This window comes from Pteronotus mesoamericanus, unplaced genomic scaffold, assembly GCF_021234165.1.
Source record: "Pteronotus mesoamericanus isolate MK-2021 breed Mesoamerican mustached bat unplaced genomic scaffold, CSHL_Meso_final contig_221, whole genome shotgun sequence".
Classification (NCBI taxonomy): domain Eukaryota; kingdom Metazoa; phylum Chordata; class Mammalia; order Chiroptera; family Mormoopidae; genus Pteronotus; species Pteronotus mesoamericanus.
In genome coordinates, this window is record NW_026555092.1 from 15,967,193 (window position 1) to 15,980,532 (window position 13,340).

General features: G+C 36.1%; 1 protein-coding gene across 4 annotated transcripts in view; it reads right to left on the bottom strand.

Moving 5' to 3' along the window:
• SCMH1 (Scm polycomb group protein homolog 1) overlaps positions 1-13,340 on the bottom strand; it is a 143,814-nt gene that overhangs the window by 38,609 nt on the left and 91,865 nt on the right. For all 4 annotated transcript variants that reach the window (XM_054572061.1, XM_054572062.1, XM_054572064.1 and 1 more), the window contains one exon: positions 1,721-1,953. In XM_054572061.1, coding sequence (XP_054428036.1) covers positions 1,721-1,953 — 233 coding nt within the window. The remainder of the gene's footprint in view (positions 1-1,720; positions 1,954-13,340) is intronic.

A 13,340-nucleotide genomic window follows, 5' to 3' on the forward strand; every position in this document is an offset into this window, starting at 1 on the left:
CTACTTCTACAGGGTATGGCACAAATAACACCCCCTTTTTATTACAAAATCATAAGCATGTAATTCTGTAACATAACAATAGCATACTCAAGCACACCATATGGCATTTTAGGTGAAATGTTCAAATTAAAACTATAAATTATTTATACCCATATTACTACTCTACCAACCATACTCAAGCGATCCTTACTTCTGCTGGACCCTGTATTTTAGAATGGATTTAACTGTTTCTTTAGCCTGAGACAAAGCCTGTCTGCTTGAGTTTCTGCTTATTTGGTTCTGGCTCTCTCTTTAGAAGCTCACAGACCAATTTTCTCCCTCTTTAATCTGACTGTCTTCAAGATGTCTTCATATCATCAAAAGCATAGCTTCTCTGGCTTTGCAATCTTAGGGTCTTCAGCCTCTCTTCCACAACTTGAGAATGAGAAGTGAGTTATGGAGACAAAAGTGAGTCAGGACCTGGGTCAGGGGTTAGTAGTAGTAGGTCAGGAGCATTACGTGTTACATACAGGGATTATGATGTGACATTGAGAACTCAAAGCCAATAAATAAAACATAATCTCAATTAGAACATCATTACTCAAACCATCCATCCACCCATCCTGCACATACTGAACATCCCTCAAGAGACTGAGATAGAAGGCACTGCAGGAGATAGAGAGAAGAAAAAGATTAGGTTCTCAACCTTGAGGATCTTATATTCTGGAAGGACTGAAGTCAGCTGGAGTAAATGAACAAAAGAAAACCAACCAACTAATAAACAAAACTTAGGGAAGAACTTATGAGATTGGAATGGAGGTCCCAGGAGGACTGGGTATCATCTTCACAGCGGAAGTCAGGTGGTCTAGCTCAGGAAGGAGCTGCAGAGAAATCCCGAACAGGAAGGAAGGGAGTGGAGAAGGTAATGCCAAAGGAAGCCCCAGAGAAGCAGCTGAGGAACTTTCACATCAATGGTTTCCCTGGGGAAGGTATGAATGAAGAACTGGTCACGACTAAAAGGTAGTACTTTTAGGGAAAATGCCCAGTGAAACTTGACTCAGTAGTCTTTTCCTACACTAAAGGTGTTATCTTCCTCAAAAAATGCAAGGGATGGATATGTGTTAAGGCAGCAGCGATGTTGAAACTAGACAATCTGGGGGCCCAGCTCTGCAGCCTTTGCTGTTTATTAGCTATACGGCCTTAGGGAGATCATTTCACATCTCTAGGTCTCAATTTACTTAACTCTTAAGTAACATTAACATTACTTATCTCCTAGAATTTTGAAAAAATTATGTGATATGTAATGGGGTCTGATACAGAGCCTGATACTTAGAAAGTATTTGATAACTGTTTTTGTTTTTGTTTTTAAAAAGAAGGGGCAGGAATAGAAAAAGAATACATTTACATAATCAATTTCTTCTTTTTGTTTACATGCCTGAGCATTAACTTTGGATAGATTAACAATCAGGAGCAGGGTCTTCCATCTACGGAGGGCATTAGATCAGAAATCCCTTGAATGAGAATAATTTTTAAAGTCAAAATTTGTTTCTTATCCACACCACACTATGTCTCATGATACCAATTCCCAGTAAGTAGCTCTGTAGGAATAACAACCTAGGAGATCCCTCTTAAAAGCATACACAAGGTGAAGAATAGAGCCGGACATGTCCCTTTCCAAGATGGATGGATATGGATGGGTTACCCCTTTATTCCTTTCTGGGACACCCACATTTTTACCTACCTTACTGCCAGGTTTGGGACCCCTCTTCTTTGGGAATTTCAGAGGTTCAGGTGACTTGGATGGGGTAGCGATGGGATGGGGAATTAGGGGCTTGGGTGTCCGGCCCCGCTTCTTTCCTGGTTTACGCCCCCTCTGCCCTGGTTGATGCTCCAAATCAGTTTTGGTGCTGCTGTGGATGCTGGGCTTCTCAGTGTTCACATCAGATGCAGGATAGGGACTCTTTGGAATCACAACTGCAAGAAAAAAACTTATTCTATCATCCCCTCCTCCCACCTGTATTCCCATCCCAGCCAGAGGAAAAAAAGACTTGCTTCTAGGCTTGCTACTCGTTTCCTGGCATCTGACCTAAATACTAGAAAATCTCAGGGGAGAACTGAAGTTAGATTGGCTAGAATTGGAAGTTTTAATTATTTCTGGCAGATGCAGTAGAAAAAGTATTAAAAATTTCTCCCTAAGGCATCTAGTTGAAGCACATAAACAGAACCACAGGCTTAGAGGTGGAATGCCTACAATCCTTTCCTGCTAAGAATGAAGACTGGAGGTTCAGAAGAGGGAATGATGCCCTTTATAGGTTATACTGTGAGTCAGGATGTCTTATGTTTTGAAACTAGGCTCTTCGAACAAGTCAGGAATTTTCTACATCAGTCCACTTAAAGTTTTAAAGTGAGTATTGCAGTGAGGAGTAGTGAAACACATGAAAACATATATATCTGATCGCTTCTCCCCTTACCTTAAAAATCTTTGCTCCATATTACCTTTAAAGTCAAGTCCAAATTCTTTATCCTGATATCCAAGGACTTCTGTGACTTTGCCCTTGCCTTGCTGTCCAACTATGTAAGATGTCATTTCCTGCCACCTACCTCCAAGTTCTAGACACACTGTTTTCTGAACACCAAGTCATTTATATACATTGAGGTCTCTATTTTTTGTGGTCAGACAAACATCAATATTCAGTTTCCAACACTCACCTCTTTATTGAGGCCTTGTTTACTACACTCCAACTAAGTCAGTGTCTCCTCCCTCAAAGTGTTCTGTAGACATCTAAGTTAGAGTACTTTCAATCTTACTCCAGTCATTCACCCTCTCTTTAAATTGATAATTCTTCAAGATAAGGGATATCTAATTCATTCCATGAATATTTATTGAGCACTTACTACAAATTATGTACTACTCTAAGACGCTCCAGGGATAAAAGAGTGCACAAAACAGATAATAGTTTCTATTCTTATGGAGTTTACCTTCTTCTAGTTGGGGAGACAGAAAATAGACAAATACATATGCAATACGATGTTAGGTAGGTGCTATGATCAAAACTAGGGCAAGGTTAAAAAAATAGAGGGGTGAGGAAAGTCCTCTTTGAAGAGGTGACATATGTACAGAGCTCCCAAATGAATAAAGGCAAAATCTTACGAAGATCTGAGAAAAGAACCTTTCAAGTAGAGGGTACATAAAAGTGCAAAGATTCTGAGATAGGAACACATCAGAGTATTTGAGAAATGAAGAGAAGGTTAGTATATAGCTGGAATTGAGTGAGCAAAGAGGAGAGTGGAAAGAGAATATGCTAGACAGGGAGTAGTAAGAAGATAGTGTAGGACTTTGTAGATTATAAAAATGAACTTTACCCTCGCTGGTGTGGCTCAGTGGGTTGAGCATCAGCCTGCAAACCGAAAGGTCACAGGTTTGGTTTCTGGTCAGGGCACATGGTTGGGTTGTGGGCCAGGTCCCTGGATGGAGGTATGTGAGGGGCAACCAATCGATATATCTCTCATATATCATCAATGTTTCTCTCTCTTTCTCCCTCCTTTCCCCACTTTCTAAAATTAAATAAATAAATACACACATCTTAAAAAAAAAAAAGAAAAGAAAAAGAAAATTAACCTGTACTTATCTTAAGTCTGAAGAGAAGCAACTGGAGGGTTCTGAGCACAGGAGTAACAGGATGTACTTAAAAGGAACGCTATGGCTGCTCTGGGAAGGGAAGGGCAGGATTAGAATTAGAGTGACTAGTTTAAAAACTCATACTGGACAGGTAGAAGGCAACGTTTCTTTTGCTACCAGGTAGGATGTAACAGATTATGACAGTGCAATGTTGCTGAGGAAACAACTAGAAATAGTCAGATAAATTATTGTGAAAAACATTGCATTGCTGTAATAATCACAAAGATTAGATGAACTAAAATTCCAGACGTGCCTGGGAAGGGCTTCTCTGGTAGCTGACAGTTTTCTTTCCTGAGGGCATTTGCCAATTTAAGGGCATGCATTTAGGATCAGGGTTGGCCTGTGCAGGGGAGCTCTATTGGAGGAAAGAGATATCTGAGAGTTTTCTGTGACAGACTGGAACTTGAGGAGCTCATGTGTGTGGCCAATTTTCCCCATGGAACATTTACTGAGTTCTGAGCCTGTATACTGGAGCTGTGAAGCAAGGTTGACAGCTTCTAAAATGCAAAATAAAATCTCCCATTATCTTAAAGTTTTAGGAGACAAGGTCTCACTTAAAGGAGGAACTATATCTCAAAATATACAGCTGATTTCCTCATCAAGATTTTGAAATTTTAAGAAAAGTGAGAGTTCAAAGAACTAAGCTCTAATTTTCTCAAGAGTAGGACAGTTTTTCAGGGCTAAGGAGATGAAGCCCTATTAGGTTCTCAAGCAAGAGCCTAAGAAAGCCCATATCCAAGAACAGGGATATTTTTACTGCGTATAGAACTTTAGGTTGGCTGTTGATATATTTTAGCCCTTTAAAGATAATTTTTTATATGTATCCAATCTAGAGTTTTGTACTTGCAAAAATATCCTCCAAAAAATGAAGATTAAATAACATTTTCAGACAAATCAAAGCTGAGAGAATGTGTTACCAGAAGACCTAAACTACAAAAAGTAAAAAGGAAAATCTTTAGGCTGAAGGAAAGTAGTACTAGATGGAAGGATGACATTGCAAAAAGGAATAAAGAACATAAGAAAGGGTAAATATGTGTGTAGAACCAAAAAGACTATTGACTATTTACAACAAGAATTTAAAAAACAGTTTGTAGGGTTTATGATATGGAGACACACACACACACACACATATATATAAAAGTAAATTATATGAAAGCAATAGCACAAAGGACAAAAGTTGGGGGTAAATGGAGCAAAACTTCATTTATAATTTTGCGTTATTTGGGGACTGGTTAGAGAGCATATTTAAGGTGGACTTTAATAACTCCAATATTTGCATAGGGTATGTAATGAAAGTATTATGTAAGAATATATCACTAAAAGTGAAGGAGAGAATTATGAAATAATAAAACATACTTGATTAATTCAAAATAAGGCAAGAAAGAGGAATAAAGAAATGAGAAAGAACTTAAATAAAGAGAAAACAAAAAGCAAAATGCAAACTGACAGTCTTAAACCCAAATAAATAGTTATATTAAATACAAGTCAATTAAGTAAAAGGATAGGGAAAAAATTGATATACCAAGCCTAAAGAACTCTAGAACACAATTACATCTGTTTATAAGAGGACTTTGAAATAAGAACTATGACAAAGGAAGATAAAAACAAGCAAATGTCAAAATATATACCTTGAAAACACTAAGTGAAAGGGAGTTCTTATGGCTATATTATTAACAGACAAGACAGTCTTTCAGGCAGGAAGTATGGCAACTTAAAAGGGGCATTTTATCAAGATAAAATATAGTCACATCCTGTTTAACAATGGGAATACGTTCCGAGAAATTTGTTAGATGATTTTATTGTTGTGTGAACATCATAGGCTGCACTTACACAAACCTAAATGGTATAGCCTAATACACATCTTGGCTATATGGTAGTCTATTGCTCCTAGGCTACAAACCTGTAAGCAGCTGTAACACAGTGACATTTGTATATCTAAACACATCTAAAAATGAGTAATACATGAGTAATGTATTGTGTTATATGATGTTATAAAGGCTATGATGTCACTGTGCAACAGGAATTTTTCAGGTCCATAATAATCTTGTAGGACCGCCTTTGTACATGCAATCTGTTGTTGACCAAAACATCATTTTGTGGCTCATGACTACAGTCACTTTAAAAGGAAGCTATAATAAACTTAAATTTCTATGTACCTAATAACATAGAAAGCAAAACTTTATAAAGCAAAACTTGAAAGAAATAAAAAGAAAAATAGACAATTCCACAATTGTAAATTGGAGATTTTAACTTCTCAGTAACTGATAGGCCAAGAAGGAAAAAAAAAAATCCATAAAAATAGAAAAGATTTGAGTAATACAAATAACCAACTAATAATATAAGTAAATAAATAACTAACCAATCTGACACATATAGAGCACTAAATATAAAATATACAGTCTTTTCCAATGTTTATGGAATATGTGAGGCAAAAAAGCAATCCTCAATAAAGTCCTAAGAAATGAAAGGATATAAAATGTTCCCTAACTACAGTGGCAATTAAGTAAAAATTAATAACAGAAAATTAATTAGAAAGCCCCCAAATGCTAAGAAATACAGAAACATATACTTGCAAATAACTCACATATCAAATAAATTAAAACAAATAAAATATTTTTGGAACTTAAAATTCATAAAAATATGACATATCCAAATATGTGAGATTCAGCTAAAGCAGTGCTCAGAAGGAATTTTATAGCTCTAAATGTTTATATTAGAAGAGAATAATGGTTAAATATCAATCTTCTGTAGATCTAATCTTCTATTTCAAAAGCTAGGATAAAATAGCAAACTAAACTAAAAGAAATTAAATGTAAGAACATAATAGAGATGAGTGAATAAGTCAATGAAGAAAGAAAAGACATACAGAAAACAGACATATAAAAGAAAAAATTAACAAAGTCAAAGGTTGGTTCTTTGAAATGATAACCTTTTAACAAGCCTGATTAAGGACTATATAAAGAAAACAAAACCTACATATATCAAGAGTAAAAGAGATCTTCCAGACATTAGAAGGATAGTAACATGGTGATAGATAAATTTGGAATTTTAGATAAAATGGTCAACTTACTTGAAAAAAAAATACAACTTCTTAAAACAGACATGAAAAGCAGAATATGAAGAACCCTATACATAATTTAAAAATTGAAATTACAATAAAAAACCTTTCTGCACATAAAATTCTAGGCACAGATGCTTCACTGGTGAATTCTAGCAAATGTTTAAAAAAGAAATGATAAATTGTACAAACCCTCTTTAGATAAATAGAGGAAAAAGTAACACTCCCCAACTCATTTGTGAGGCTCAATATAAATAATGCTTGTACCAAAATATGACAAAGATATTATAAGAAAACAAACTATAGACTAATATCTTCATGATCATAAGATGCAAAATCTGTAACAAAATATCAGCAAATCAAATACAGCAATATATAAAAAGGATAATATATCATGACTAAGTGGGGTTTGTCTCAGGAATACAAAGGTATTTAACAATAGAAAATATCAGCTGAATTCACTAGATTAACAAAATAAAGAAGAAAACATATATCATCCTAATAAATGCAGAGAAAACTGCTGACAAAATTCAACACCCATTCATGATAAAAATTATCAGCAAACTAGGAGTAGAAGGGAATTTTTTATAGAAAAGGGAATCTACAAAAAAATCTATAGCCAACAGCGTACTTAATGGTGAAATATTGAAGACTTTCTTACTGAATTATGGAACAAAAATTCCCAATAGTACCACTTCTTTTCAACATTGCATTGGATGTCAACAAAATAAAGAAAGAAGAAGAAATGAAAGCTATAAATGCAAGCTGTAAAGAAGTTTTATCTGCACATGACAATATTTTTTATATAAATTGCACCCCTCCCATCTACAAAATCTGTTAAAGTAAAAAATTAATTTTGAAAGGTCATGAAATACAACTCAGTTTACAAAAATTTGTTGTATTTCTATATATACCACCAACTAGAAAAATTCAATGAAAGATGTTCAAGATATCTATACTAAAAACTATAAAACATTCTGAGAGAAATTAAAGAAGTTCTAGATACCATGCGGCCATAAAGGGATATATCACGTTCATGGATTGGAAGGCTCAATACTGTTAAGCTCTCAATTACCATCAAATTGATCTAAAGAGTCAATACAATTCCAGTTAAAACCCCAGCAGTTTTTTAATGTGTGTGTGCACTCAAAATGATGGATTAATTCTGAATTTTATTGGGAAATGCAAAGGATCTAGAATGGCCAAATCAATCTTGATGAATAACAGCAAAGCTAGAGGGAATGCTTACATCACCAGGTGTCAAGACCTATTATAAAATTACAGTAATTAAGACGAGTTTGTTGGTGTAAGGATAGACAAACGGATCCATGGGGCAAAACACAGAGTCTGGAAATAGACCCACATACGCAGGCATCAATTTACATTAAAGATGTCCCTGTAATTTTGTATTTGTGTTGGGGGAGGGGGACAAAATATCATCAATAAAATTGTGGTGAATCAAATAGATATTCACCTGCCAAAAATGTGTGACTTGAAACCTACACTTCGTACCAGATACAAAAATTAATGTGAAAGCTAAAACATTAAACTTCTGGAAGAACACAGAGGGGAATATATTAAAAACTTTGGGGTAAGCAAAGGTTGATTAAATAGGACAAACAAAGCATTACTTGTAGAAGATGAACATATGACTTAATTACAATAAAAAAATTTCTGTTCATCATAAGACAACACTAAGAGTAAAAAAAAACCCCCAAAAAACCCAGAGGTGGGAAAAGATGTGCAAAACACATATGCCATAAAAAATAACATCCTGAATATATTTTTAAGACTCCTAAAATATGTAATAAAAAGACTGACAATCCAATTTAAAAAATGGATAAGACTTGATGAGCCATGCCATAAAAATATACAAATAATTGATAAAAATATGAAAAGTTGTTGAATATTATTAGTTATCAGGCAAGTGCAAATTAAAAATATGAGATAGACATCTTCACCAAAATTATAAAATTAAAAGGACTGATAATGCCTAATATTGGTGAGGAATGAAAAGCAACTAGAACTAATATACTGCTGGTAGGACCATAAATCCCTTTAAAAAACTGCTTAGTTTTATATTCTATCACCCAACAATTCCACACCTTAGTATATGCTCAAGAGAAATAAGTGGTATGACCACCAAAAGACATGTACTAGAATGTTCTCAGCATTTTCAGAAGACTCCTTGGGGAGTAGTACAGGCATTATCTGAAAAATCTGAGGATGTACATATTCTATGATTCAGCAATTCCAATGTTAGGAGTAAACCCCAGAAAAATTCTTGAACATGCACACTAAGATACGTGTAAATGAATGCTCATAGTAGTGTTATCTGTAATACCTAAAACTTGAAATAACCCAACTATCCATTCTTAGTAAAACAGGCTTTTAAAACATTATGTAGTTAGCAGTTTCCAGAGTATGGTCTGGGAACCCCTGGAGGTTCCTGAAATCCTTTTAAGCTTCTTCTGTGAGGTGAAAACTACTTTCATGATACTAAAACATTACTTGTCTTTTTCATTCTCACCTCTAACAGTGGAGTTTTCCAGAGAATACATATGTGATATCATCACTTCGATAGCCAATGGAATATATGCTTATATGTTCTTGTTTTAAAAAGTTCTAAGTTTTTATTTATAATATGGCAATATGGATAGCCCACATAAATAAAAGCTCTTTGGTTTTTTAAGGATATAGAAGTTCCTGATAACAAAAGCTTTGAGAACCACTGACCCATAATTACAATCCCTTCTTTGACCTTTTATCCAACACACTTGCCTAGAAAAACCCTAACCTAACTCTATTCCACATCTAAGCCTGAGTAACTGAGCATGCCAAACGTTTAAAATGATTATTATACATTCCTGGCAAAGAGAAAAAAAAATCAAATGATTCCTATAAACCCTAAGACTGCACCATATATCTCCAGTACAGATCATGAAATCTGACCTGGGCAGGGAAATGACTGACTTTCGAATTCCTGCCATCACATGACAAGGTGCCGAGTTCTTTATTGGTACCTAGCACTGTTTGTGGAATAAAAAAGGAAACAGATATAAAACAAGAACTGAACATGCCTTTACTTGGCTAATAGTCAGAAAATAATTTTTCTTCTCTTTTCCCTTAAGGCTGGACACAAAAGTCCGTGATGCCAACTAGCAAATGCATTGCTTTCTCTAGCCTGAAAGATCCAGACAGAAGAAACTAACCAATTATACTGAATGGTTTTGAAAAACCAGGGTATGCAGGTCAAATGTGAGTAGCCAGCACTGAAGTTAAGTTTTGTGTTAATTTAAAAGCTTCTTAATAATGGATTTCTTTATCTATCCTGAGGGATTCCAAGATTTGAAAGTTTCTCCCACCAGGAAGCCCTGTTCTGCCATATCCCAACTTAATTATCCTGGTTGAAAACAAAACAAAACAAAGCCCAAAACTGGGTGATACCAGGGGACCAGGGATCTAATTCTAGTTCTGTACCTTATGTGTGATTTTGAGTTTGTCATTTAAACACAATCTATTTTTATTTTTCCAAATGTAAATAAATAGTTTAATGACTATCCTATTTCAGAGGCAGATGAAAGATCAGGATATTCTCCAACATATTTTGATCCTATAAAGGCTGACAGAATTACATCCTTCATCAACAATACTTTGACTAAGTTCTTATACAATTATAAGGACCTGGAGAAGGAAGTGACTAACTCTGCAAGGGAAAGAGAGAGGGCAAGGGACATAGGAAAGCAAGACTTGTCAGGCAAGATTTCAAAGTGACATTTTAACTAATATTTGAGAACAAACAGATCTTGCATTAGGAAAAGGGTGAGGGTAGAGGGTAAGGGTACTTCAGAAGGGACAGTATGTAGAGAGGCATGGAACTGTAAAAAAAAACATGGTTATATGAAGAGCTGTGTGTAGTTCTGAGTGGCTTAAATCTATAGGAAAGAGAAACAGGTAAGGTTAGAGAGAGATGCTGGAGTTAGCTTGAGAAGAGTCCATATTACATTAAGGAACCTTCCAGCTCAAACACACAAAGACTCTGACAAGAGACTTAGGGCTGGTACTATTTCCCTATGTATGGAAAAAGTAATGGTGAGGTTCATGTAAAGGCAGGAGCATATCTAAGGCAGGGTAATAGCACATAAAGATGTGTAGAACTGGTCTTCCTTCCTTGACAAACTTCTGATCTGTGCATATATGTGTGTATCTAATCGTTATTCCTTTGGATATAACAATGACAAATAATGTCACTAAAACCAAGCATGGAGAAAGGAAGTAGTTTACACATGGGTGTCCCCTAACGATGGAGTTAATTTTGCTTAAAAGGAAATGGTATTTATTGAGCACTATAAAAGAGGTGCTGTACTATTTGCAGTGGCAGCGTGTACAATAATTAGTGCTGATAAAATTTACTAAGGTGCATAAGAAGCAGTATATACTGGCAGTTAGAACAACAGGCTTTGAAGTTCTGCCTACAAATCATATATTATTATCTCTAAGAGATGAGCAACTGAAACTTGAGTAACTTGGCCAAGGACACAGAAGTAATGAGGCAAGGTTAGAATTTAAATCTAGGATGCCTAACTCCAAAGTCCTTGCTCTTTCCATGATAATATACAGCTTTCCTCTTACTAATTCAAGATCCATTTATTAACTCATTTGTTCATTCATTCATCCAACTAACATTCTGTATTGAGACTATATTATGTGCTAGGCTCTACAGTATGAATCAGGAGTACAAATGAATGAAAAAATAATATCAAATTATGATAGCATGATAAAGAAATAAAACAGAGCAATCTGATAGAGAATAATTGAGGGATGGTCAAGAAAAGCTCTTTGAGAAAGGGAAATTTGAGCTGAGACTAGCATGACAAGAAGGAATTGGTCATGTGAGGATCTAGGGCAGAGTGTTTTAGGCAGAAGGGTCAGAAGGCGAGATTGGAATGCTAGAAGTTGTCTCAGAGGCTGCTTACACTGTCCTGGGTAAATCCCTCCCATTGACCTGCCAAAAGCAACCAAAGCTCATCTACAAGAGGAAGGTGTACTCAGCTCACACGAAGGGGGCATCTTGAGTACCGTGGGTGATATGGGAGGCTGTGCAACTGGGCCCTACAGGACACCTACTACATTAGGCCACACTACCAAGGCGGGGAGTCATATCAGCTACATAATACATATAAACAAACACAGGGAGGCTGCCAAAACGATGAGACAAAGAAACATGACCCAAATGAAAGAACAAATCAAAACTCCAGAAAGAGAACTAAACGAAATGGAGATAAGCAATCTATCAGGTGCAGAGTTCAAAACACTGGTAATAAGGATGCTCAAGAAACTTAGTGAGGACCTCAGTAGCACAAAGAAGATCCACTCAGAAACAAAGGATACATTAATTAAAATAAAGAACAATTTACAGGGAAACAACAGTAGACTGGATGAAGCTCATAATCAAACCAATGATTTGGAAAATAAGGAAGCAAAAAACAATGAATCAGAAGAAGAAGAAAAAAGAACACTTGGATATTTTAAAGATGAAAGTGAACTCATAGAGGTTAAAAAACTTGCCAAAGAACACATAGCTGAAGCTAGGATTTGAATCTGAATCATGCGGTCTCCAAAGTTCATGTTCTTTCCACTATATCACCCTTAAATCAACCAACAAAACAAGAACATATCCTCAAATGAATGATGATAAAGAACTAAGTGTGCCTAGTTATAACAGCAAGGGGCATCAGGATACTGCTGATTTCTAGGTTTCTCCAATAATCCTTACTTAGGAGTCTTAGTTGCCCAAAATAATTCATTATCAGATGTTTCCTCTCGGCCCAGAGACATATGAAAGGATGCTCTGCATCACTAGCCATCAGAGAAATGCAAATTAAAACCACAATGAGATACCATTTCACACCAGTCAGAATGGCCATCATAAACAGATCAACAAACAATGGGTACTGGCAAGGCTGTGGAGAAAAGGGAACCCTAAGTATGCTGTTGGTGGGAATGCAGACTGGTGCAGCCACTGTGAAAACAGTTCGGAATTTCCTCAAAAAGCTAAAAATGGAACTGCCTTTTGACGCAGCAATTCCACTGCTGGGATTATACCCTAAGAATCCCGAAACACCAATTCAAAAGAACCTATGCACCCCAATGGTCACAGCAGCACAATTTACAACAGCCAAGTGCTGGAAGCAACCTAAGTGCCTATCAGTAAATGAGTGGATCAAAAAACTACGGTACATTTACACGGTGGAATACTACGCAGCAGAAAGAGCTACTACCCTTCGTGAGAGCGTGGATGGAACTGGAGAGCATGATGCTAAGTGAAATAAGCCAGGGGGCGAAAGACAAATACCCTATGATCTCACCTATAAGTGGAACTTAATCAACAAAACAAACAAGCAAGGAAAATATAACCAGCAACACTGAAAGACAAAAGAAACCAACAGAATCAAGACAGAAGCGAGGGGGGCAGGGGTGCAGGGAAAGGGAAGGGTCAAGTTAAGGAACATGTATATGGGACCCATGGACAAAGCCAAAGTGGAAAAGGATTGGGTGGGAAGAGGAGCAGGGGAAAGTGGTGGTGGGAAAATAGAGACAAATGTATTTGAACAATGAAAAAAA